The 23039-nt window shown below is 50.4% G+C and overlaps 5 protein-coding genes across 5 annotated transcripts; 3 read left to right on the top strand and 2 right to left on the bottom strand.

Annotated features, from left to right (window-relative positions):
* Positions 1 to 795: 795 nt before the first annotated feature.
* On the bottom strand, positions 796 to 2418 carry STEHIDRAFT_163897 (uncharacterized protein; the record flags this gene model as incomplete). Its single annotated transcript, XM_007311624.1, has 3 exons — positions 796 to 974; positions 1563 to 1955; positions 2025 to 2418. 3 exons carry the CDS (start codon positions 2416 to 2418, stop codon positions 796 to 798), a joined length of 966 nt encoding a protein of 321 aa, XP_007311686.1.
* Positions 2419 to 3759: 1341 nt separating this feature from the next.
* On the top strand, positions 3760 to 13627 carry STEHIDRAFT_69813 (uncharacterized protein; the record flags this gene model as incomplete). The annotated part of the gene is made up of 10 exons (XM_007311591.1): positions 3760 to 4033; positions 4106 to 6502; positions 6559 to 7223; positions 7288 to 7362; positions 7414 to 10101; positions 10168 to 11196; positions 11256 to 11558; positions 11619 to 11843; positions 12026 to 12284; positions 12339 to 13627. The coding sequence occupies 10 exons, from the start codon at positions 3760 to 3762 to the stop codon at positions 13625 to 13627; spliced, it is 9204 nt and encodes a 3067-aa protein (XP_007311653.1).
* A 2110-nt stretch (positions 13628 to 15737) lies between these two features.
* STEHIDRAFT_106351 (uncharacterized protein) lies at positions 15738 to 16945 on the top strand (the record flags this gene model as incomplete). Its single annotated transcript, XM_007311623.1, has 2 exons — positions 15738 to 16589; positions 16657 to 16945. Exons 1-2 carry the CDS (start codon positions 16135 to 16137, stop codon positions 16943 to 16945), a joined length of 744 nt encoding a protein of 247 aa, XP_007311685.1. The 5' UTR covers positions 15738 to 16134.
* Positions 16946 to 17364: 419 nt separating this feature from the next.
* On the bottom strand, positions 17365 to 19912 carry STEHIDRAFT_143280 (uncharacterized protein). Its single transcript, XM_007311622.1, has 8 exons — positions 19709 to 19912; positions 19479 to 19616; positions 19262 to 19390; positions 19062 to 19186; positions 18215 to 18978; positions 17790 to 18150; positions 17594 to 17731; positions 17365 to 17530 (listed from the first exon to the last, which is right to left on the bottom strand). The coding sequence occupies exons 1-7, from the start codon at positions 19814 to 19816 to the stop codon at positions 17599 to 17601; spliced, it is 1758 nt and encodes a 585-aa protein (XP_007311684.1). The 5' UTR covers positions 19817 to 19912; the 3' UTR covers positions 17365 to 17530; positions 17594 to 17598.
* A 634-nt stretch (positions 19913 to 20546) lies between these two features.
* STEHIDRAFT_69760 (uncharacterized protein) lies at positions 20547 to 22848 on the top strand (the record flags this gene model as incomplete). Its single annotated transcript, XM_007311587.1, has 9 exons — positions 20547 to 20702; positions 20762 to 20798; positions 20865 to 20997; positions 21058 to 21140; positions 21195 to 21585; positions 21657 to 21866; positions 21924 to 22362; positions 22538 to 22678; positions 22741 to 22848. 9 exons carry the CDS (start codon positions 20547 to 20549, stop codon positions 22846 to 22848), a joined length of 1698 nt encoding a protein of 565 aa, XP_007311649.1.
* Between the last annotated feature and the right edge of the window lie 191 nt (positions 22849 to 23039).

Below are 23039 nucleotides of genomic sequence, written 5' to 3'. Positions count from 1 at the left end.
ACCTAGCCTAGGCTAGGGAGGGGATGACCGACGTCGACCGTAGCTTAACCTAGCCTAGGCTAGGGGAGGGGATGACCGACGTCGACCGTAGCTTAACCTAGCCTAGGCTAGGGGAGGGGATGACCGACGTCGACCGTAGCTTAACCTAGCCTAGGCTAGGGGAGGGGATGACCGACGTCGACCGTAGCTTAACCTAGCCTAAAAGTATTCATTATTATCTTTTTTACACTCAAACCATCTTTTATTCACAGTTTTATCAGCACTGTGTACAGAGATAATCATATATGGGCCCCAGGAACCCTCCAAATGGCTGCCGTAGGACCTCCCGTGATGTCCGGACAGTTCGCGTTTAAGGGCCCTCCAGGCCCCCCTCCCCCCCCTACATCTGGTTTTTTATTTTATTCCTGCCACCCCCTTGGCGTGCATAGCGGAGAGAGAATTGCCAGAGAGGCTCCATTGTATATTACAGAGCGATAGGAAAGTAGATTATAAACGTACAACACGTGATAAGTATAAGGAGATGGACATTAGCACAGAAATGGAGGAGCAATAAGAGATATGGACCAAATGGATAGTATGGACGTGTTCCTCCTCTGAAAAATAATGGATATGGTCACGAAGAAGCTAAACCGATATTGATATCATATGAATTGAACATGGTTAGGGAGAGAGGGAAACCAGAGCGCAAGGATTCGGACGGAGACGACAGAAATGATTTCCTACGACTCGGACGATGATTCGTAAGTTACCTCGACATCAACAAGGTCCCAAACCTGATACGCCACGCTCTACATTTTAGACATCATCTTGAAGAACTTCAATATATGCCACAGGGACCCCATCTTGAGAAGTTTCCAGTTCGAGAGAGATGGGTCGGCAGTCGTCCGACCACTTGACATGACCCAGCGAAGTATAATGGAAAAGAGACGGTGGGACTACGCCTGGTGTCAGCCACTGTTTCATAAAATCGACACCTGTGCGAAACAATGCACGTCAGACAATATATCAGAACGAAGCGGATTGATAAACCCAAGGGGGTGGCAGGAATAAAATAAAAACCGGATGTAGGGGGGGGAGGGGGGCCCGGAGGGCCCTTAAACGCGAACTGTCCGGACATTACGGGAGGTCCTACAGCAGCCATTTGGAGGGTTCTTGGGGCTCATATATGATTATCTTTGTATACAGTGCCGGTAGAACTGTGAATAGAAGATGTTTTAACTTTTGAGTGTAAAAAGGATAATAATGAATAGTTTTAGGCTAGGTTAAGCTACGGTCGACGTCGGTCATCCCCTCCTCTAGCCTTAGGCTAGGTTACACCAACATTCATCAAAGCAATGAGTTAATACCACAATAACCCTCCGTTTTGATCTTTTATGTTGTGTGAAAAGTATTAAATAAATCATTTTAAAATTATTTAAATATTCGAGGGGGGGGAGGGGGGGAGGGGGGTGAGGCCTTAAACGCGAAAGGTAAGATCCGGTACAGAATTTTACGCTTGCCACCCCCTTGGATAAACCTGCGTAAAACGGATAATAAAATCGAGCACCAGCTGCAGCACGTACCTATTCTGAGCCAACGCAAAGTTCCAGAGCCCGGCTCGAGCTCACTTCCAGGGACAAAGGCCTCAACAGCCACAGCACACGCGAACGCCCAGTTCCTATCCACCGAGATATACGCGATCCGCAGCCGCTCACCGAGTCCAAGCGAGGCTCGAGTCCCTAGACGGAGACGACCGCCCCATAGAGATGAACCGAAGTCGAGAGAACAACTTTGGCGGGCGAAGAAGGCGTCGTTGACCAGAGAATGAATGCCGTTGAAGGCGGTGGAGGGGGAGGAGTGGGCGGAGGTGGCTGGAATCCAGGGCCGTAAGAAATCAAGCATGAACGTGGCCATGCATTGTAGGATGAGGTCGAGGATGTAGAAGCGAAGGCTGAGGCTAAAGTCGTCCATCGAATCTGTGAAAGTGGAGAAAATGACGCGTTCATTGATTGCCAGTTAGTGTAAATGAATGAAGATTCACGTACTTTGGCCTACACCAAACTCCAACGCCTCAATCAGACGTGTTTCGAAGCCAATAAATCCTGCATCGCAAAAAGCGAGAGCAGGGATAGACAGCTCCGTCCCATCCGACGAGATACCCAGCGCGACACCCACTGCAGGACCTTCATCCAGACGACCCCTGAAAGCTTGTATGGCATCGGCCCACGCGCGTGAGTGTATTATCCAAGAGGGCACCGTGTCATTGAAGAAGTTCTTGATTTTGGAGTCGTGTTCGAGTAACCAGAGGGCGCGATGCCAGAGGTCTTCGAGGTTCGGACAGCATATTCCTGTTACGGTCCCATTTGTCAGAAGAACAGGAATGCGAGAAAAGTCTTGGGACCCATGAGGAGGGTAACGAGCTCGGATGTCGAGTGCCATGCAGTCCTACGGGGGTTAGCTAGTCGAAATGATGTGGATGAGGGTTGATGGAGGGATAAACAGACGAAAATGAAGAGAAGGGCACAACCGTGTCTGGAGTTTATATATGTCTAGCGACAGAACAAAGAACTCAGTGCCGGCACCCGCACAAAGAACACGGTGACACACGGAGGGATACGTCACCCGTATTTGGGAAAGACACATAAACGCAAATGAGTTGAAGCCTCACGCTTTAGCCAATGAAGAAAATTGTACGATTTTTTCTTACTTTATTATTCTTTCAAGTCAAGATAAACAGAAGAAAAAACGCTTCGTGTCAAGAGATGGGCGAAGTTCGTAAAATCTGATTCCAATGAAGTCCGCGTCGCAAACAAACAGAAAACAATCTGGGCAACCTGACCCCTGGGTACAGAACCATGTCTCGTCTGCGTCAAACACAGTGGTCCGGATCCAAAGAACTGTGTCTTCGCCGTCATTGAAGACGCTGCATGCAGGGCCATAAGTATGATATGCAGGGCCATAAGTATGATATAAGTAGATCACATGAGTGATATTATGGACTAGGATGAGAGATTTCGAATTCGAAGACTTATGTGGTACCAAAGCTTTGCTGAAATGTCATCGATTCTTAGTTTTGAAGAGGATGATCTGGCGACGATAGATGAAGTCGGAGGAGTCACCAGTGTTCCGACTCCCGCCAACCGAGCGCTATTCGAGCGATGCCAAAGCGATGCTGGATACCTGGAATACTTGGAGCGGCCTCTAAAAAGCAAGGATGAGTACATACATATTAAGGTATCCTATTCTGAAGTATAGATACAGGATAAAAGACTAAAATCGATGCGATTTCATGGTGGGTGGGTCGGTGTGAGCCACATCGTGCCACCCGTTTCATTTTTTAACTTTGAGCTCCGATTCGCTACTTTGCGAGGCGCCGGCCGCACGGCCCCAGTTGCTTTTGCAGTCGTAGCCAAGTCGTCAGCACACGTCTTTCACTTCCCACATCTTGGGTGCGTCTCAGTCCTTCTCCTGGTCTATGAAGCTACGTCTACGGACCCTTTCCAACTCTGCTGCAGTCTCAGCCTTCTAATCTCCCAGAGGGGACCCTCCTTCCGCGTTGTGTTCATATCCGAAATTCTTGTGGCGTGTCTTGGGAATCTATCTTGAGCTCGGCTTTCTGGGTACAACCTGACCACTAAGGGAAGTGAAACGCCTGGCATGCATCGCGTGTTGCCTGTATTTTTGTCTTGGGGTCGTGCCTCCCGGAGCGCCTGATAGTCATCAGCAGTCCTGGAGACACGTCGACCTCCCCACTGACAATCGCCTCTCATCCGCACCACCATGTCCATGTTCACACCAACCCGCAACGACTTGCTTTACATTCTGAATCACGTCTTTTTGCCACCAAAGCTGCCGCAGAAGGATGAAGGTGACGATGCGAGATGCGTTCACGATATCGCGCTCGCGTCTCTGGCGCATGAAGCCGCCGTAGATTTTTTGACAATTGTCCCCGCAGAGCACAGGAACCGATGGTCTACGATCATCAAAATGCTCCGACGCCTCAAGCACTACACCGAGGCACTCAACCAAGATGATATCGTAGCCGACATGACGAGTATGAATGAGGGAGGCGCGTAACTCCTCCGCTCAACATTAGTGCACTGAACTAATTTCTCTGTTGTACTAGACGTTTTGACCATCCATGTCCGCGCTCAGAATGCGGGGTTAATCATCCGCAAACTGAAGGATATAGTTCGCTTCGAAGTCTTTGAGGTATCTCCACCTCCGGAAGCCGTCATGAAGGCTACGGGAAAGCTTATCTGTTCCTACCCGGGCCCCGCTGTCGATATCCCCCTCGACGTCGCCACCGAGCCGTCGTTCCTCCAAAATCTTGCTTCCTTCCTCGTACAAATGGACGTCGACCAGTTAGATGCGCTTCCCACCACGAAGAAAGCGGGTTCAGTCGTTCCCGAAGAGCGCAGCACGGCGCATCCGCGCTACATTTCCGAGCTCCTCATGGGCATCCTGCTCGCACTAGGGCACGAGGCTGATATATCCCGCATCACGAAGCGAATCGCTGACGATGTCTTGTGGAAGAGCGCGTTTAAGCCGTGGCGCAGGTCACCCCTATGGCTTGTCATTCGTGTTGTCCTACAAACGTCGCTGCCAACCATCGACATATACAAACAGTTCTTGCTTTCCTTCCAGACGAAACTCTTGTGGCTTTTTTATGAACACAATCTCCCTAGCGATGTCATGTTTTGCGCTAGAGCTAAAACCGCTCGCCGTGCATATAAACTCGGATCTCTGGCTCCGGGACCTCTCCTTCAGGAGGTTCAAGACGTTGCAGACGCTCTGGAAGAGCTTATGCAAAGGCGGTGGAATGCGGCGAAGTCCGAGCATGCTACGTTACCATCGTTCCCTTCATCTTCATTGAACTTCCTCGAAGACACCAACATGACTCTCCCCAACTCACGTGCATATCTCACAAAGGTCCTTTCTCGAAATGCTCCCCCGGTTCCTAGTCCGGCACCATTCCAACCGTCAGAGTTTCCACGTCTGAAGGATACATTTTCTACCCAGTCATTCTCTGCGGACGCTTTGCGCAGGGCCCTCGAGAACGATCGCACCCTAGCGCTCGCCGACTTCGAGGATATCGTTCAAAACTCTCTCGAACAATGGGTCTCGTCTCACCTTTCCCATCCTATTCCTGCCTGTAGAACACTTGGTTCCTGCTTCAAGCAGTATATCTTTCATGCAAGAAGTGCTTACGACTCAAATCCGGAGGATCAGTCCATCATGATTCTCACAATTCTAGACTTGTGGGTCGCCCTTGACAAGCTTGCTATCGCCGACATACCGTTACTGGCCGAGTATTCCCCAGAAATACCGGAAGATATCACACATCCTTTGATCCTGCACGAGCCCCTTCCTATTCATCGTGCTGCCGTTATTGAGCGTTATCTGCGTTCTCGCCATGAGCGTGCCACGGAGCCGTCACACATATTCTCTGAAGAGACGACATCAAAGACTTTCTCCGTGCGATTTTTTGACAAGTCTCCATTGTTGCAAAATGCCAAGTCTGTCATTGAGGCAGAGGCTACCCGTGTCCGGGAAGAGAAGAAATGCGAGTTACGAGAGCAGAATACTCAGGTAGAACAAGATTTGGCGCGTGCGGCCTCGATGCAGCATGAACATTCGTCGGGTCCGGGTCCGAAGAAGAAACGCAAGGCCCGGTGCACGAAATGCATACTCGAAAAGACAGTGAGACACCTAACCGTTCATGAATGGCCCTTGCCCAGTCATGCTTTCGAAGCGAAGGCTGTGATTTTCGAACTCAACTGTCCGGCAGTCTATGTTATCTGGCGGGACTGGACGTATACCATAATACGAGATTTCTGCCTTGCCCAACAAAAACAGGTGGACGCAAAGCAGTTCCTTACGATCGGACAGTATGAACCTCTACAAGCATATTCCTCCGTCAGGAATGTGTACCGGGTAACTTTAGCCTCCGAAACAAAGTCTTTTCTACAGGCACATTACAAGGATATCAAACTTCCTGCAAAGGAATCATCAGTCTGTGTTGCTAATGGCCTGCATTTGCGTCTATATGATCGCACGAACAACGAATGGGTCTCAAGTCCTCCAAAATCCTTCGATCTTTCGGGATTTTGCACTCTGTCTCTTCCGAAGAAAGGTCCTTACAGCACTCTTCAGTATGCAGTCACACACACTGCTCATACCTCCAATGAAGTTGTCTCCAGTCAGGCCAAATGTCCCAATGACCTTAACATTCACGAGTACATGGCTTTCCTTGCCTTGCGAAGTGGACCTTTACTACAGTGGTTGAACATTGTTCGGGAGATGCGTGCAAGGACACTATCGTTTCATCGCTCAGAGGTCCATATTCTTCTCATGCAGGCGGCCTGGCAGCTAGGACCACTCGCCGGTGAAACACTTGTCAGGACTTGGCATGAGGAGTTGTACGTTTCGGCGTTCGGTCTGCTTCTTGTCGAAGAGGCCTCACGCATCATAGAGCATGCGAGGGTCGGTTGGTCAGAGGTAATGACTATTAGAACGGCTGGTATGTATTTTGACACTATAAACCTCTTGAAGAACCGTCACTGATATCCGGTTTAGTATTACTTGTATCTCGACTTTTGGGAGCTTCACCAGATGATATTGTGTGCGAAGCAGCTTATGCTGCCCTTCGAACAGCACGGACAGTGACATTGCGCTGGGTACGGCAACTTGGTGATCGTATACACATGGCCGTCTCCGACAAGGAACGACACGATTTCCGACTTCAACTTTGCGAAGTAGCGGCGACCTGCAGAGCGACGTTCGATGTGGACCCTCTGGAACACCTTCCTCATCTTCTGTGTCTCGCTGAAGATGCTGCTGCGGTCATTGAATGTTCAATAGCTCTCAATATACATACTCCCTCCGATGCAAACCAGATGACTCCAGCCCTTCACGGATTCTTATCCTACGACCGCCGTCTCTCTCATCGACTTGAGCCATTTCTCTCGCATCTATTACTTTCCATTGATCACGGTTTGGATATCGCCCTCGGTTCCATATGGCCCAGCTACAGCCCCGGAATTGGACATTGGCAGCGATCACCAGCACCCAACTGTCGCTGGTTTTCGCGTAGTTTATTTGCTAGATATTCTTCATCATGGATTTCACCGACTTTGCACTACAACATATTAACGGGGCTATTTCTCCTGGACGGTGTTCCAATCGATAGACTCCCCCATAATATCGCAAGGCATCCTACCTACACTCGTATTTTTGGACAGGTGACGCCAAACACTGCCATCGCATGTCATGCTGCCACTAACTAATCATTAATTAATTTTATAGAACGTTCTCGACGTCGTCCCATCAGACATGATTGACATGCAGTTCGCTACTCGCTATCTGGTTCATGACTATCAGGTGCGTTATCATCTCTTCGAGCCAAAGTATCCGCAAAATGACATCCTTTAGATACATTTCCATTTCGACCAAGCATCGCGTGCACTTGAAATCCGCGCGAAGTCCCTCAAGGGGAACGTCTACCTCATAATCCCTCATGATCGCTTCCTCGGCGATTTCCCGCAGCTTTTTGTCTCAGAATATGTCCATTTCCTTGACCTGTCCACTGGTCGCATTGAATTTCGCCCATTGGACAATTTCTGGGACGCTGCGTCGATTTCCTGGAGTCTCTCTTTCTCTATGACCGGGAGATCAGCTATGACGTCCAACTTGGTACCATCGTCATGTCTTCTGGATCCACATTCCAAAGCATTTAAGAGGTTATCGGGCATCTTCGGGCGTCTCGAATACTCCGAGTATCTGCACATCACATATCGACATGAGAGCGCAGTTGCCGTACCCGCCCTTATAGTGGAGCTCCCTCGCTTCCGCCTCTCATTTTTTTTCAATGATGAGGGTGACTTCGAGTCGCTCAATCTACCGGGAATGGTCATTGACCAAAACCAATTCTCTGGAACTATGATTGGTCTTCAGAGTCAGCTTGTCCTTCGCCAACGACGTGGCTCAATTGTTGACCTACCTCGCTCTCGGCACGTCATCATCCCCCACGGACAAATCAAAGCCAGCATCTCTGCCGACAACGACCGCGTCACGGTAAACATCGATACCCGCACCAATTTCGAGAGACGACTTCGGTGGCACGATTATGGCATTGATGAAGACCTAGGATGTCTCGTGGGCAGCGTCAAACTAACCAGTCGTCTCTACAGGATCTATCTCCACGCTGTCTGCTCCCAACCTCTTCCCGACCCATTGACAGGTCAGACGGGCACCGAATGCGCTCTTCGAGACTTACGATCGGCCGCCTGTTTCTCGTTCCAACAACTGGAGCCATTGGATATCGAACTCCTTCGAGCCATTCAATCTCTCACGCCGAGAAGGGCTTTCTATCCAGCTGGGAAGCGGGGTATGCAGACCGTGACCTGGAATCTAGACATACCATTTCTCTGTCAACACTCCGCTTTCGAACTCGCTGTGCGCGATATTCTGGAGTATGCCTGGTCCCTCGACGTATTACTCCCCAGCTCCAGCAGGTGCCCTGACCTCACCGACTCTACAATTGACGAGGATTTTGATTTTCTACGAGAGCGTGCTGCGATGCGAGAGGCCCTTGAGAGAGCGGTGGTACCCAGTACTTGTCACACCACGTATATCTCTCGGGCTTCCCCAACTTCGTCAGCAGATCTTTTTGGCGTCGTCACTGCGGCAAGCAAGGTTGCGGCTCAATCAGGCGGGCTATACCGTGACGCTGACTACACGATGGTTCATCCCCTTTTTTATAAGTGGAAGATTGTCAATGGTCCTGCTTCCGAGGTCTCTTTCTCATACAACAGGACCTGGATGCATTCTGATCTTTCTAAGCAATGGATTCCACTCTATAACCAGCTACGCTCTCAAGCAGACACGAGTAGTGCGAGGTACAAACTTTTGTTCTCATTGCCGTCCATGGCATACGCATCATCCGACCTCCGTCCGTTCGTCGCTGTTTTCCTCGCTTTTGTGTTTGTTCCCAGATTCCGCACCCTTCATCCACCATCACACGAACGTTACGACCTCAGCACTGGCATCGAACCGAAGCGTGATCAGATACGCTCTCTGATACTCTCTGCATCGAAGAGTTTCGATAATAGCCCTGCGAAATCATTTGGCTCTGAAGTGGGCTGTACAAAGAAGTACCTGCAACATATGCGCCTGATGCATTACGAACAGCAACGCCTTATCCATGCAGAAGCATCCATAGACAGAGCACTCACTCAGTGGCCGTCCAGCGACCCTCATTCCTTCTTTGTTCCCGATGCGAATAACTGGTTCGATATCACGAAGGCAACATCACTTATTCGCAACCTCTTCAAAAGTGTTTCACAGAATAGAGAGCTCCACGCACATTTCTCCGCGATTCAGGAGGTCCTCCTCTCTCATTTTGCTCGAATCAAGGTTGACTTACCCCCGAGCTTCACTTTCTCGCGACACCCTGTCCACGTTCCATACGATCATCTCATCCCAATCCTTACTCGGGATAACTTATTCCGCCGAGATATTCCAACTGCGCCGACAAAATCGTCTTTATCAGACAGATTAGGTCGCGAACTGCATGGATTTACTAGGACCGGAGAATACGAGACCGTGGACTGTAATTTACTAGGACGCCTTGCCACGGAGTTCCAAAACGACGACACGCAGCGAATATACAGGTTATACGGCGAGCGCCTCGACTTGAGTACACGAGCCCTTCAGGATGTGAGACTCTCCCGCGGCCGCACGACACTTCCTCATATCGCGATTCTTCTAGATATTTGTGATCAGTGTAAGGCAGAAGTCGAACAGGTCTTCTCCAGGATCAGAAACCTGGCATCTCCTTTCACGTTACCAGAACGTATCCTCTGTACTGCAGGACTCTGGCCACGACTCCACCCAGGGCTTCTCTTGCGCTGCATGGCATCGACATCCAATCATCATTTAAGCACCGCTTGGAAGAGTCACCTCACCCTTCTTGCGGAAGTGATGGTGGACTATCAATCCTCACGAAGATTGCTCACCTTTGCTCGACAACACGACGTCGAAGGGTTCTTCTCGGAGTTGGACAACTACTCTGTTCCCCAGATGGGTGTCGAACAATATTCTGATTGGCTATTGGTACAGGTAAGTAACGTCTGCAGATACCATGGGTGCCATTTCTCCAAGTGAGAGACTAATGAGTTGTTCCAGCTCGACGGTAACTTTCTAGCTCGACCGCTCCAGCTTCAAGTCGCCCATGAGATGATCTCGCCTTCTTCGAAAGCAAGTACCACTCTTCAATTCAACATGGGCGAGGGAAAATCGTCCGTGATAGTCCCTCTCGTAGCAGCCGCCCTGGCCGACTCATTCAACCTTGCCCGTATTATCGTCCTGAAGTCTTTGGCAAGACAAATGTTCCAGACCTTGGTCGGTCGCATTTCTGGCCTGGCCAACCGTCGTATCTTCTTCCTGCCATTCTCGAGGCAGACTCCAATGACAGATGTTAATGCACGTCTTATTTGTGATCTCCTTCACGAATGTTCACGTGTCAGGGGAGTACTCGTCGCGCAACCGGAGCACATACTATCTTTCAAGCTCATGCGTATGGACCTTGCGCTCAGTTCAACGCCTAAAACAGCAGCTGTTACCGCGACATTGCAGGAGATAAATGGATGGCTTTCTAACCACGCTCGAGATGTTATCGACGAGAGTGACGAGGTGCTCCACGTTAGATACCAACTCATCTACACATCTGGTGACCAGAGGGCTTTGGACGACAAGCCAGATCGTTGGACTACCACACAGCAAGTATTCGACCGCATTCGGAGACACACCCTGATCACTGGTGCTCAACATGGCCATATCGATCAGCTGGAAACCTATCCCGGAGCCTTTCCTACGATACGCATAACGGACAAGGAAGGGTTTGCGGCTTGTGCTGCTCAGATCGCACTTGACGCACTCGACGGACGTCTGGACAATCTTGCCCTTCCAAAGTTCAATCTCAATACGGCCATTCGAGGAGCGGCTCTTCGCTTTCTCACAGAAAGAGATGTATCAAAGTCGGATTGCGCACTTGTCCAGTCACTTTGCGGAAACACTTCGTCGTGGAAAGGCTGTCTACTTCTGCGAGGGCTACTAGCGCACGGGATCTTGACGCATATTATGCAGCTGCGATGGCGAGTCGACTATGGTCACGATTTCAGTCGTTCACTGATGGCAGTGCCATATCGCGCGAAGGTGAGTTTTCTACGACCTACATACTGTTCTCGTAATAACGACTATCCCCCTTTTCTCAGGACGTTCCGAGCTTGAGAGCCGAATTCGGCCATCCAGATGTTGCTGTTGGCCTTACTTGCCTCGCCTATTATTACAGTGGCCTGACGCAGGAGCAACTGAGAGAATGTTTTGAAGAACTGCTGACGCTAGATAACCCAGTCGCGGAGTACGAGAATTGGGTGCGCAGAGGGGGATACGCAAAAATCCCGGTCATATATCGCAATTACAAGGCTGTCAACCTTCGAGATATCCAGAGATTCATAGATCAAGTCGTTCCCCTCTTTCGAAGGAACCAAGCCACGATCGATTTCTTCCTCAGCAATGTAAGTGGCAGGCATCTCTACTTGTCACGTATCACTTTTTGATCTTGATCACTCTCCAAGGTCGTGTTTCCCAAGCAGGCGAAGGAATATTCGCACAAACTCGGCGTCTCCGCGTGGGATCTAGTAGAGGACAAGGCCAACGTTATCACTGGTTTCAGTGGCACCAGCGACAGTAGTTTTCTCTTGCCGACATCGATCAGCCAGAGAGATCCAGTGAATCAAGTCCGAACAGATGCCCTGGTCCTCACTTATCTCTTGCAGAGCGAGAATGAACACTACGTCTGCGTCCGTGGCGATGACCGCCAAACGCTTTCTGCATCAACGTTCCTGAACATCCTCGTACATGAGGAGCCGGAAATCAGAGTTCTGCTCGATATTGGTGCTCAGGTATAATAATTATTATAAACCCGATATCCAAGACGGAGCTCTGACACAGAATATCACAGATGCTGGAATTACACAATGAGCAGCTCGTTCGGCGTTGGTTATCTTTGCGTCCCGAGGTTGACGCCGGGGTGTTCTTCGACGACACTGACCAACTGGTCGTTCTAACGCGGGACGACACAATCGAGCCCTTGTTCTCATCCTCGTACTCACAACAGCTCAGCAAGTGCGTGGTATACCTCGACGATGCACATACGAGGGGCACCGATCTCAAATTACCATTGAGTTTCCGTGCCGCGGTGATGTTAGGCCCCAAGATTACGAAGGACCGGCTTGTTCAAGGTAAGGACTGCATGGCATTCCCAGTGAAGAATTGTCATATTCATGACCTCTCAGGATGCATGCGTATGCGGAAGCTCGGGTACGGCCAATCCGTCATGTTTTTTGCACCACCAGAAGTCGACACGCGTATTCGAGAGGTCGGGGCGCTCGAAACAACCGACTCAATCAAGGTTCTCGACATCATACGCTGGACCATGCACGAGACGTGTGCGGATATTCTTCACCATATCCCCCATTGGGCCCAACAGGGAAGTGACCATGATGTACGCAGCCGGGCAGAAAGGACTACCTCGATAGCCCAAGGGAAGCACGATATCCTACGGTCTGCATGGCTTCAGCCAGAGGCGCGCACCCTGGAACAGTTGTATGGTCATGACTTCACCCCAAGCTCGATATCAGATCCCCTGACAATACCCAGCATTCGTCAGAGGCTAGAGCTGCTCTCTGTCGGGGCAAGCACGCAGTTCCATATGGATGAGGAGCAGGAGCGTGAAATGGAGGTCATGCACGAGACGGAGAAAGAACGTGCCGTAGAAAGGGCGGCGTTGGTCACCCCCGCCACGCATACGTTGGACGAAGATGTCGTGCGACTCGTCAAAACAGGCCATATTTCACGGACATCCCATACCTTTCACCCTCTTATGTCTGCGCTCCGCTCCTCATCAGCATCCCTTCAGCCGTCGTACCCGTGGTCACCCCTACTATTGGCCACTCGCGACTTCATGACCACCACACGGAAATCGGGACTGACGCCACCCATTCTCTCCGACTACGAACGGCCGATGAATTGGATCCTGTCCTTCCGGCGTAAGAAGATTTCGGACACAAGTATTGTCGCGATCAGCCCCTTTGAAGCCAACGCCCTGCTTCCGGAGATTAGAAAGAGCAAGAGAGTTCGCCTGCATCTCTTCGAGCCTCGCGTCACCGAAGCTATGAAACCAGCCGATGACCTCACGTTCTACTGCATCCCTGGAACCATGAAACTGACGACCGAATGGAAACAGCCATCATTGACTGTACGATGCCAGCTCAATCTCTGGTCAGGGCAGCTGTACCTCGATAGTTTCGAGACGTATATGCGACTCTGCTCGCTCTTGGGCCTCCAACACGGACAACCTACAGGGTCTGGATTTCTGCCTGTGCCGATGGACAACGACAGGTTTGTGCACAAGGAGGATCGTGTTGGGGAGATGCGTGATCTGTGCCTCTTCGAGGAGAGTCCGGTACCGTTGTTGAAGGAGCTGTTCGCGATGCGGCGGAAAGGCATGAGTTTTCTCCCTACACAGATGGGACGGATTTTGCATGGTCGTATATTGACAGAGGAGGATTTCAAAGACCTGTGAAGTTCAGTTTGGTGAGTCAAAGGATTGAAAGTCAAGAACTCGTCCTGATGGCTGATACGAATACACTGCGCGTCACAGGTTGCGTTTGTGGCTCAAGTACGCTGTGATTCCGATATGGCTGGTCGGGTGATGATAGTATTTTTTGCACGAAGAAGAGTGTGTTTTAGATTGGTGTGCTGTACTGTGATGATGAGACAGTGAGATACGAGATACGTACGGACAGTTTGTATGGATGGGGCTCAGTTTTGTGTCCGTTCGTACGCGATGTGTCGCTTTGAATTAGATAGACTGTGCTTTCGTGTCAGCGAAGAAATGTCCGAACTGCCATGAAAAGCATACACGAAGAAGAGAAGCAACGAGAGCGACTTGAGACGGTGAGGCTTGTGAGTCCTGATTGAAGGAAGAAAAAGAGCATCCGGAGAAAGTGCCACGTGCACGCCTTCGCCACCGGAAAAAAACAAACCGCAGCATATCGGCATTCTCCGAGCGCTTTTTGTGCTCTGTTTGCATCGTCACCATTCCTCTCCTTGAGCCTTGTCCTTGTGTTCGAAAAAAATCCTTTGTGGCCTGAGCTTGATGATCTGAGTCACGCGATCAGGGGACATGTCTTTGTTACTCATATTTGGACAATGCGCTTCCGAGATGCTTTGACCTTCGACTGTAAAAGGCTGTCGTCATTCCTTTATTGTCGACTTCCTTTCCTGACACGTCGATGTTGAACTCTCTTGTCCCTATCCATTGCGCACACTACGTCCTGGTTATCAGTATACAATGTCATCCCCCCGCTTTGACTCTGGCCTAGAAAATGGGTTCAAGGGGATGTTCAACTCGAAGAAACAATCTCGGAAGGCGACTGCTGGTGGCCTTCAAACCAAACCATCACCGTCTCGTGCTGCGTCTATTTCTGCAACTGACTCCATTGTATCACCTTCAGAAACTAAGCCTACGGAGGAATCTAAGTCGGTGGGCTCGTCCGTGCCGCTCGAACAGAATACGCGTCCAAAGCCAAACGAAACCACAGACAAGCCCGAGAACGCGACCCCTCCTCTCGCACCAGCCCCCGAACCACTCCCTCCTGCCAAACGTCCTAAGACTCGCTTCGTCCGTCGCGAATGGCCCCGTCCGCCAAATCCTCCTCTCGGACCCTTAAAATTCGATCCCAAAGCCGTCGGGAAGAGAGCTGGTACGGGCGGTCTACCGCTCTGGGGCGCAACGTTGGACGATTTCTATTGGTATAGCGTCGTGGATGGAGTTGCGGACTGGTCTACGAGTAGCAGGATGTTGTCTTGGGTTGAGGGGTTGTGCGATAAAGATGGTCAAAAGGATGAAGAAGGAAGTGAGGATGGTGAGGGCAGCAGAGACGATCGATCTGATGAAGGCGGAGACCAGGAATCCGATGAGGAGAATATGGACACGGGATCTGCCGAGGAGGGTAAAGACGAGGAACCTATCGAGGAGGGAAAAGTCGAGGAGTCTGCTGGGCGTGGCAAAGATAATAAGACGGAAGATCGCAAGGAGCTGCAGAGGAAGGAGATGGAGGCTGCGAGGGCGGAGATCGAGTTTGCGAAGGAGGAGCCGGAGCCGATGCTTTTGAGGCCGGAGAATGTTTTGAAACTTGTAGAGGAACAAGATGCGAAGATCAGGCAAGGTGTTTATGAGTCGGGTGCTCGGCGTGAAGGTGAACTGGAATCGAGAGTCTCTTCTGAAGAGGTGCGTGACTCGTATCTGGAAATTCATATCTCCTGATTAACAATTTTGTCGGACAGGCTCGTGCAGATCCGTTCCATCCAAGCAAATATCCTGCCCCATGGCCTCTTCCACCGTTCTCGCATCCGACTCCGTTCCTGCAGCACCGTATCCCGTACCATCTTCTCCCTCAGAAACTCGTCGTTCACGACCCAGACAACGTCCTCGAAGTCCGCACCACCTCCTCCGGTCCCTCGCCCACTCCCTCCACGTCAAACGCTAACGAACCGCGCCCAGACATCACTCACACCTACAGCCTCGACCTCAATTACTACGTGGAAAAATCCGTTCTTGCAGCTCGTGAATCCGCGCGCAAGGCTTGGAACTTAGAGCATCGACACGAGCCGGTATTCGACGGGTTCTATTTCACATCCGATCTAAAGGACTTACTCGATGACGACGACGACGACGATTGTGGCTATCAAGTCGTCTCTTCCCCCATATTCGTCCCTCTTCCCGATTCCGTACATGGAACACAGTCGTCTCCGTCGTTCGAGGTCCCCGTCGCTCATCTATACCTATCCGGAGCTCAGGAACGCTTGAAGGGGAAGGGTCATCATTCGCTGGTTTACGAGGCTGAATGGGAATTACCGCGCACTTTGCTCCAGTGCATATCGAACCCTGGAAGAGACGGTCAATTCGCGCCGTGGGAAGCAGGATTGAGAAGGGAGGATATATGTTGGCCGTGTGTGCGCGACGCGTTGAAAGTCCGGTTGGATGAAACCAACGACTCGTCGGGCGATCCCTCTGACTACCGAGCAATGCGCACCATCACCCTTCATCCCTCCCAATGGACCTCGATTCTCTCATTCCCACACTCGTGCTCTCATCCGTCAGCCTCTCCTCCCGTGCTCCATCCCTCCACCGCCTCCGTCCGCATTACCGCTAAACTATCGTTCGAGAACGATCGACATCTGGTCAGAGAAGCGGCGAATTATCAGAGGTTCGACGAGAGCTTGTTTGAGCGGTGGAGTGGGTTGCAGATAGTGCCGCCCTTGAAGGATCCGACGCCGTGTGGGGCGGTGGTGCCGCAGTTCTATGGGTTCTATAGGCCGGATGTGGACGAGACGGACGACGAAGATGAGAGGATGGATGTGGACGAGGTTGGTCGGGCTGGTGAGAAAGAAAAGAAGAAGAAGTGGTATCAGAGCAATATCTTGTTGTTGGAGGACTGCGGGGAGCCGATCAATGTCGACGAGTTGGATATCGATGATCGGTACGTTTTGTCATACTACCCACATCTACGTGTCTTCCTATGCCGATAATACATACTATCTACCCAGTCAAGAATGCGCTGCCCTCGTCTTCCGCCTGCATCACAACCGCTGGACACACAATTCCTTTTACGCCCGCAACATCCTCGTCCAACACGGCGACGTTTCGCACTCTGACCACACCGAAGATCCCTCCATCCCGTCCTCTAACCGTCGTTTCCGATTATCGACTTCAGCCGCGCGATCCAGTACGGAGATGACGGTCATGCTCTTTTCAAAGACCCAGACCGAGAAGCTCGGGCCCAGCAGCGAAGAATCGAGCGGGAGAAGGAGTTGCAGGCAAAGAGAGCCATTGTGAGTGCAGGGTATAAATGGTTTGATGTCTATGGGGGGCATGGATATGGACACAGGGTGGAGTACAACAGGGACCATAGTCGGGAGGATAGGGATACTTTGGCGGTAGATAGGAAGAACGAGGTGAAGTATGCGAAGAGGGAGTTGAAGGTGCCGGAGTTTGTGGTTGGGCGGACGCGCGGTTAGACGGTCGTGAGCTCGTCAGTGACCTGGTCTCTGTCTAAACGGTGGTGTCGAGAGTTCTAGCTGTAGCCTTCTTGTTGTGCTTCGATGCTGGCTTCAGCGGCCTGAGATCTGTACGATCACCTTGTCTGCTTATTTCTTGATATGCGGTTTAATCAATCTGTCTTCACCACACATGTATCGTGATGTTTCACTGTTTGGGGCTCCACAAAAGGGTGCGAAATCGGGAAAGGGCTCATGCAATGCTGATGCATATACAGTATCAAAAGATAGACGTAGAGTCCCTATGCAGGCAGTATAATCTCCCGTACGCTATCACCTTCATTCTGATGCGAAGAGAGTTTAATCGAAGCAAGCTTTAGCATGCCCACCCGGCATACGTCTGTCTATCCGTGAGATATCTACTCTAAGAGTGTCAAGGTTCAGTTAACATGTCTTTCGAAGTGATAACCAGAGGAAAGTGACTCACCAGGATTATTTCGGCACATATTTCGGATAAATAACCTTCATGACGCTAGGTTTCGTTGACTGTCCAGTAGTCTCGGTAACGTCCAGCTCTCTCACGAGAAACCGTAGACCACACACCAACCTATGTTCTTTCCAATCGCTATTCGGATGATACGCAAAATCAGAACCGAGAAGAGGCCGCTGCGAGGACGACTAACCTTCTCTGGCACTGAACGCCACAATATCGATTCTTCGAACACGCCTTGCACCTCATCAACCCCTTGCTAGTGCATCCTCTCCTCTGACATCCTGTGGATTCTCGGCAATGAATGATGTCCAGAGCCATCCATGTTCGCCGACGGTAAGATGCATAGTCGTTGGATGTCAGAACGGGGACTATAATTTCGTTGCCGGGTCCAGGAGTACCAGTGATGTCTGTTGACGAACGAAGGTCGACATCGAGCAGTTTACGAAGGAGGCGTGGCTGGGAGAGATGCTGTTGGAGTGCTCGACTAAGTTTCGGAGTAGACTTGCGTCCCATGGCCCTGAGAACCGTTCGAATGATTCTATACGTGCTTTCTAGGAGCAAGTGGTCGTTAGTACAAATGGTCAACGGATGTAAGGCGGATAGGCAGAGACATACGAATCATCATCTCCTCGTGAGTATCATACAGCGAATGGAGCTCGCAAAGTATGTCAAAGATTTCGGCGTTGAGCCACGCCACAACCAGACTTCTGACCCGAGCGTCATCGGCGAATGGAATATGATGTCCGAGAGCATCCACAAACATATCGAGCACGATGTCGTTCTCTTCGACACTGGGATACTGTTGTCTCGCCACCCTTGGAAACGTGAAAATGGTGCGCCAAAACCTTTCCAAGAGAGTGAGCTGACGATAGAGCTCCCAGTGCGTCTCCCGCAGGGACTCTGGTGTCAGAGCGCTCAAGACCTCAACCTCGTAGCCTTGATCGCACTCTGGACCAGAGTCTTCTACGCCACTGCGAAGAACGAGCTTGTTACGATCTGGCGGAGGGGTAACGTCTACGAATCGGCTCTGCTCGGCGTCCTGGAGATAAATTCCCTTCGGTACAATCCACGATAGCTGCTTCACAATCGCCTGAACTTCAGGAAGACTTGCGCCCTTGGCGTTTTGAAGATGCTCGAATAGTAGAGCTATATCCTCCGACGAGGTCTCAGACTGCAGACCCTGAATGATACGGGAGAGTATCTTTGTGGTGACTTCGTATTTGAGGCGTTCATCTCTGGGGGTAATGGACTCTTGTATCTTCGTATTTAGTAGTCGGGAGATAGCCTGCATGATTGTTCGAGCGTCCGTCGCATCGACACACCACGTCCATATACGCACAAACAATGGAAGCGTACAGTCGGTTTCGTCGTACAAGGAGCTATCGAGAACTTGGGATCAGCCAATATGAACTCGTTGAAGATCCGGGCGAATAAAAGAAAAAAATGACTATTGAACTATTACTTTTCAAAGTCCTGATCTTCGAACTCTTCTGTTTGGACCAGGGAGAGGAAGATGCGAGCGAGTACCGCTCTGTCGATGCTGTCCGCGTTTTTGACTTCGGCAAGCAAGCTAGGGTCATTCCAAATCTGCATGCACATGGGATTCAGAGAATGTCGAAGGGTGAAACCTGCAATGCATTGAAATAGGAGGGAAGCTCTTACTCGGTTGATCATTGACCTCCAATGCTCCTTCAGCGAAGCTGCTATGACACATGTTGCAGCATCGGCGGGTTCGCTATTGAGCATGGGCTTTTGTAAGACCAAGAGGGGCACAAGAACCCCAGTCCACATCTGTTTAAAGATGTTATCCCTTGGAAAGAGCGGTTGACGATACGGAAGCTACGTAAATAACGACTCCGAGGGGTAGAGAGGCACGTACTGGCATTTGTCGAACACCCGGATACTCTATAATGGCACGACAGACCCTGTTCGCGATACCATGGTCTACCAGCTGATACCATGACGGCCTCTGCTCCTCTTGCGCTTGTAAAATGGCTTTCATCATATCGCTGCAATCCTGGAATGGTTTCTAATATGAGCACCGAGAAATATAGTACCGTTGGGGAACAACAGGTATGTTTCACGAAGGGGGAAAAACTAGAGACTAACCTCTTGGTTATCCCTCCACCGATTCAGATCACGAGGTGATCTGTAGTCGATGATGGAAAGGATACGAGCAGGTTCCAACTCTAAAAATTTATTCCGAGTTCGAGGCATGGCACAGGGGCGCTGACTAGTCCAAGAGTGGATAACGATTCAATTTCGTGGAGCCTGAGAAGGCTAACAATATACCTAGTCGGAGCTGAAACCGCGAGGTAATACAATCAGGGTAATGCGGGCATCCAGATGTGTTGTACCGAAGAAAGGGTAGGATGACTACCGAGCCGACGGTGGTGTCGAAAACGAAGTCGAATATTTTCTCACATGCCGGCCACAATCCTCGCCACAATGTACCGGCAACTGCCGAAAGCTCAGAACAGCTCAGAACATGGTCGAATCCTCGAGCTGTTCTCCTCAATTGATTCGTGCCACATACACCCGCCTGGCACCACGGCTCATATCGATGTCGTTATGGAAACCCTGCATTGTTCTTGCCGCGGAAGGCTCTCATCCTTACGATGATCCGCGATCAGATCAGGCAATCGGTCAAACGATCGTCCATTATAGGACTGGTGCCGGCTGCGGGACACAGAGTGTAGTCGTGGGAGAACGGGGCCGTTTTCCTTTGTTCTCTTGCATATATAAGAGCATCGACTGTATCAGCCTTTTAGTCTTGACCATCACGTTGGGTTTTGGCTTTTGATTCCCCTCGCAAACCTCCCACAATATACACTGTCATCGCACCGTTATACCATCCACCTTCAACAACATCATGACTTCCCGTCCTCTGGCCAACTCCGATGTGGCCGAAATACTCAGGCTACTCTCCATCGACACACCACCAGAGATGAAGTCTCATGGGATCGAATCTACTGAGGGGGCTGTTGTCGACTTAACATTACATGAACTTCCCTGCGCACGTCGTGTCACACCAACGACGTCTTGTCCTAACAAGAGTAAATTCTTATGCTCTAGCTGCCGTCTGGTAGCTTATTGCTGTATGGTGCGTGACTATCCATTGGCTCAGTTCAATTTTGCACAAAGCTTACATGGTATGAACAGGATTGTCAGAAGAAAGATTGGAAAGAACACAAGGCTGGTGAGTGTTTTTCGTCGTGCTGACATCTTCAATGACTCTGACGAGTTGTATGGAACCTTCTCGCAGCATGCAAGAGCGAGATGCGCGTTCCAGGTTGGCTTCCCGCTTGGGAGGTCTTTCTGCATGAGCCAGAGTGGAACTCTGCCTCAGAATGGCCGGCTCAACTTGTCGAGGAGCCGAAGAAGAATGGACTTGAATTGTGAGTATTTCTCATTCCTTATTTGCAGTGTCAATGATAATGAACCTCTGGTCATCCTAGATGGAGTACGTTTCCTGCTTACGACGTCCTTAATATTACCGATAATGAGGGAACCGCCAAGGATTTCGATATCGCCTTTCCTGGTCCGTTTCTTCTTATATCGGTTTGAGAGTCGCACTCACTTTGGTCATGTCTAGCATCGGGAGATCTGCGAAATGTCATCCGCACTGTCAACGAGCTGCCTTCTTCCTACTCTGGTTCGTTGAACATCACACTTGGCGACAAAGATCCGCACATAGTCATCCGCAACCTTCTCATTCTCGCTCTCCTGGGGAAGCCTGACATGTCGCGCTGTGTCGACACGGCCCTCCACATCTGGTACTCTTCCGTGATTCCCATCTCTTACGGACTAGAGGCGGCGCTGATGTTGAAGAGCTTGATGACGAACAACCAATCTGCGCCTTATAAGGTGACAAAGACCTCCACGATTCTTGGCGGGAGGACTTTCGCTCTATCAAAGTTTGCCAGCGAGTTTCACAGGAATATGCACGAGGCGGCGGAAACGATGCTGAACATGGTAAACGTTTCGTGAGTACAAATTACTACGCGTGATTTCTCCTCTTTTATTATGGCTTACCGCCATGTTTCTTTCACAACAGCCTCTCGTTATCACGTATTGATTACCAGGATATGGCATACGCAAAACTTGAGTCGTCGCACAGGGTCGCGCTTCACAAGTATAAATCCACGGGGATCCTGGTTCCCTTTGGGACAATTCCCGTCCGATTCGATTACACGAACAAGTACCTCTTCTCCCCTGAAGGAAAGTGGCTTCAAAACGGCATGGCAAACCCGCTATACTCTTGGGAGTGAGTACTGTTATTTTCATCTACAGTCGAAATATACAATTCTCATGACGTATATAGCATCAACGCAGTGATCGAGTCAGGCAAAGCTCGTGGCGTACCCCGCGAAGACCTCTATGGCTGCCTCTACTTTCATGTCTCCTCCCAACTCTCCGAATTCGCCTCTCGCCTCCGCCGGTTTAAGATCACTTTCAAGCTCTACCATGGCGAGGCTTCCGCCCTTGCGAAGGCTATCTCTTCCCCGGCCGGATTGCCTGAGCTCCAACTCGGGAAGAAGACTAGGTTCGATAGGATCGACACCGGCAATTTGATCGACGAGGAGTACTTGGGATTAAAGAAGGTTCTAACAGAATGGGGACCGCTCTTGAAGGAGAAGCAGAATAACGACAAGGCGACGTTGATTGCGACTTCACTGAATTGGGCGACTAGGGTTGGCGGAGCAGCACCGACGAAGAGTGAAGCTGAGGCATTGATGAAGAAACTCATAAAAGACGGCAGGGTACGGTTCGTTCTATATATCCAGGCCTTCTATCTCATGAAACATGTTCCCCGCAGATTCCGGGTCCTCCTTCCGGACCTAACGCTTCGATGGAACAGCGCACTGGTATGCGCATATAGAGTCTCATCCCAGGGCATGACGTTGACGCTTCTTCTGAACAGCATACAAGGCCAAGCTACCCGCGTTCCGTGGCTCAGTCACTTCAATGTACGACAATTCGGCCGCTTTTGCCAAGTACCTCCGCACCCAAGGCTTGGAAGATGCTATGAGTTCCTCAAAACTGAAGATAAAGCAGCGACATACAGTCGTGCCTCATGTGAGCCATCAGTTATTGTGCTGTTCCCTGTGTATACTCACTGATGGTGTTGCGTTCAACAGCGTTTGTATGCGCCACCTGATGCTACTCCCAGTGCGCTGCCCGAGTTCAAGGATAATGAGGATTGGTACTTGAAGGTATGTGACTATTCTCAGCGACCTCGTCGTTAGCTGATCAAATATGTTCTGTGTTCTTCGATTAGACGAGTCCTACTGGTATTCGGTGGACAGAGCGGTTCTTAGAGTTCACGCGAGGATAAAGACGATATTGAAAAAATCCGATTTGCGGGAGGAAAAGGATATCAGGTGGTTTACATAAGTATGATTGTCAGTTATAGGATGCCGTTCACTTGCCAGTAAAT

The sequence above is a fragment of the Stereum hirsutum genome (genome assembly GCF_000264905.1).
Source record: "Stereum hirsutum FP-91666 SS1 unplaced genomic scaffold STEHIscaffold_29, whole genome shotgun sequence".
Taxonomy (NCBI): Eukaryota; Fungi; Basidiomycota; class Agaricomycetes; order Russulales; family Stereaceae; genus Stereum; species Stereum hirsutum.
This window is presented reverse-complemented; position numbering and strand designations above follow the sequence as displayed.

What these genes read in the sequence shown, in the direction of transcription:
- STEHIDRAFT_143280 (XM_007311622.1), bottom strand. Translation starts at nt 19,816, where the DNA reads ATGCCTCGAACTCGGAATAAATTTTTAGAGTTGGAACCTGCTCGTATC. An exon ending in GGTGGAGGGATAACCAAGAG is followed by an intron (nt 19,617 to 19,708) that starts GTTAGTCTCTAG and finishes AAACCATTCCAG; the next exon opens with GATTGCAGCGATATGATGAA. An exon ending in GGAGGTCAATGATCAACCGA is followed by an intron (nt 19,187 to 19,261) that starts GTAAGAGCTTCC and finishes ATGTGCATGCAG; the next exon opens with ATTTGGAATGACCCTAGCTT.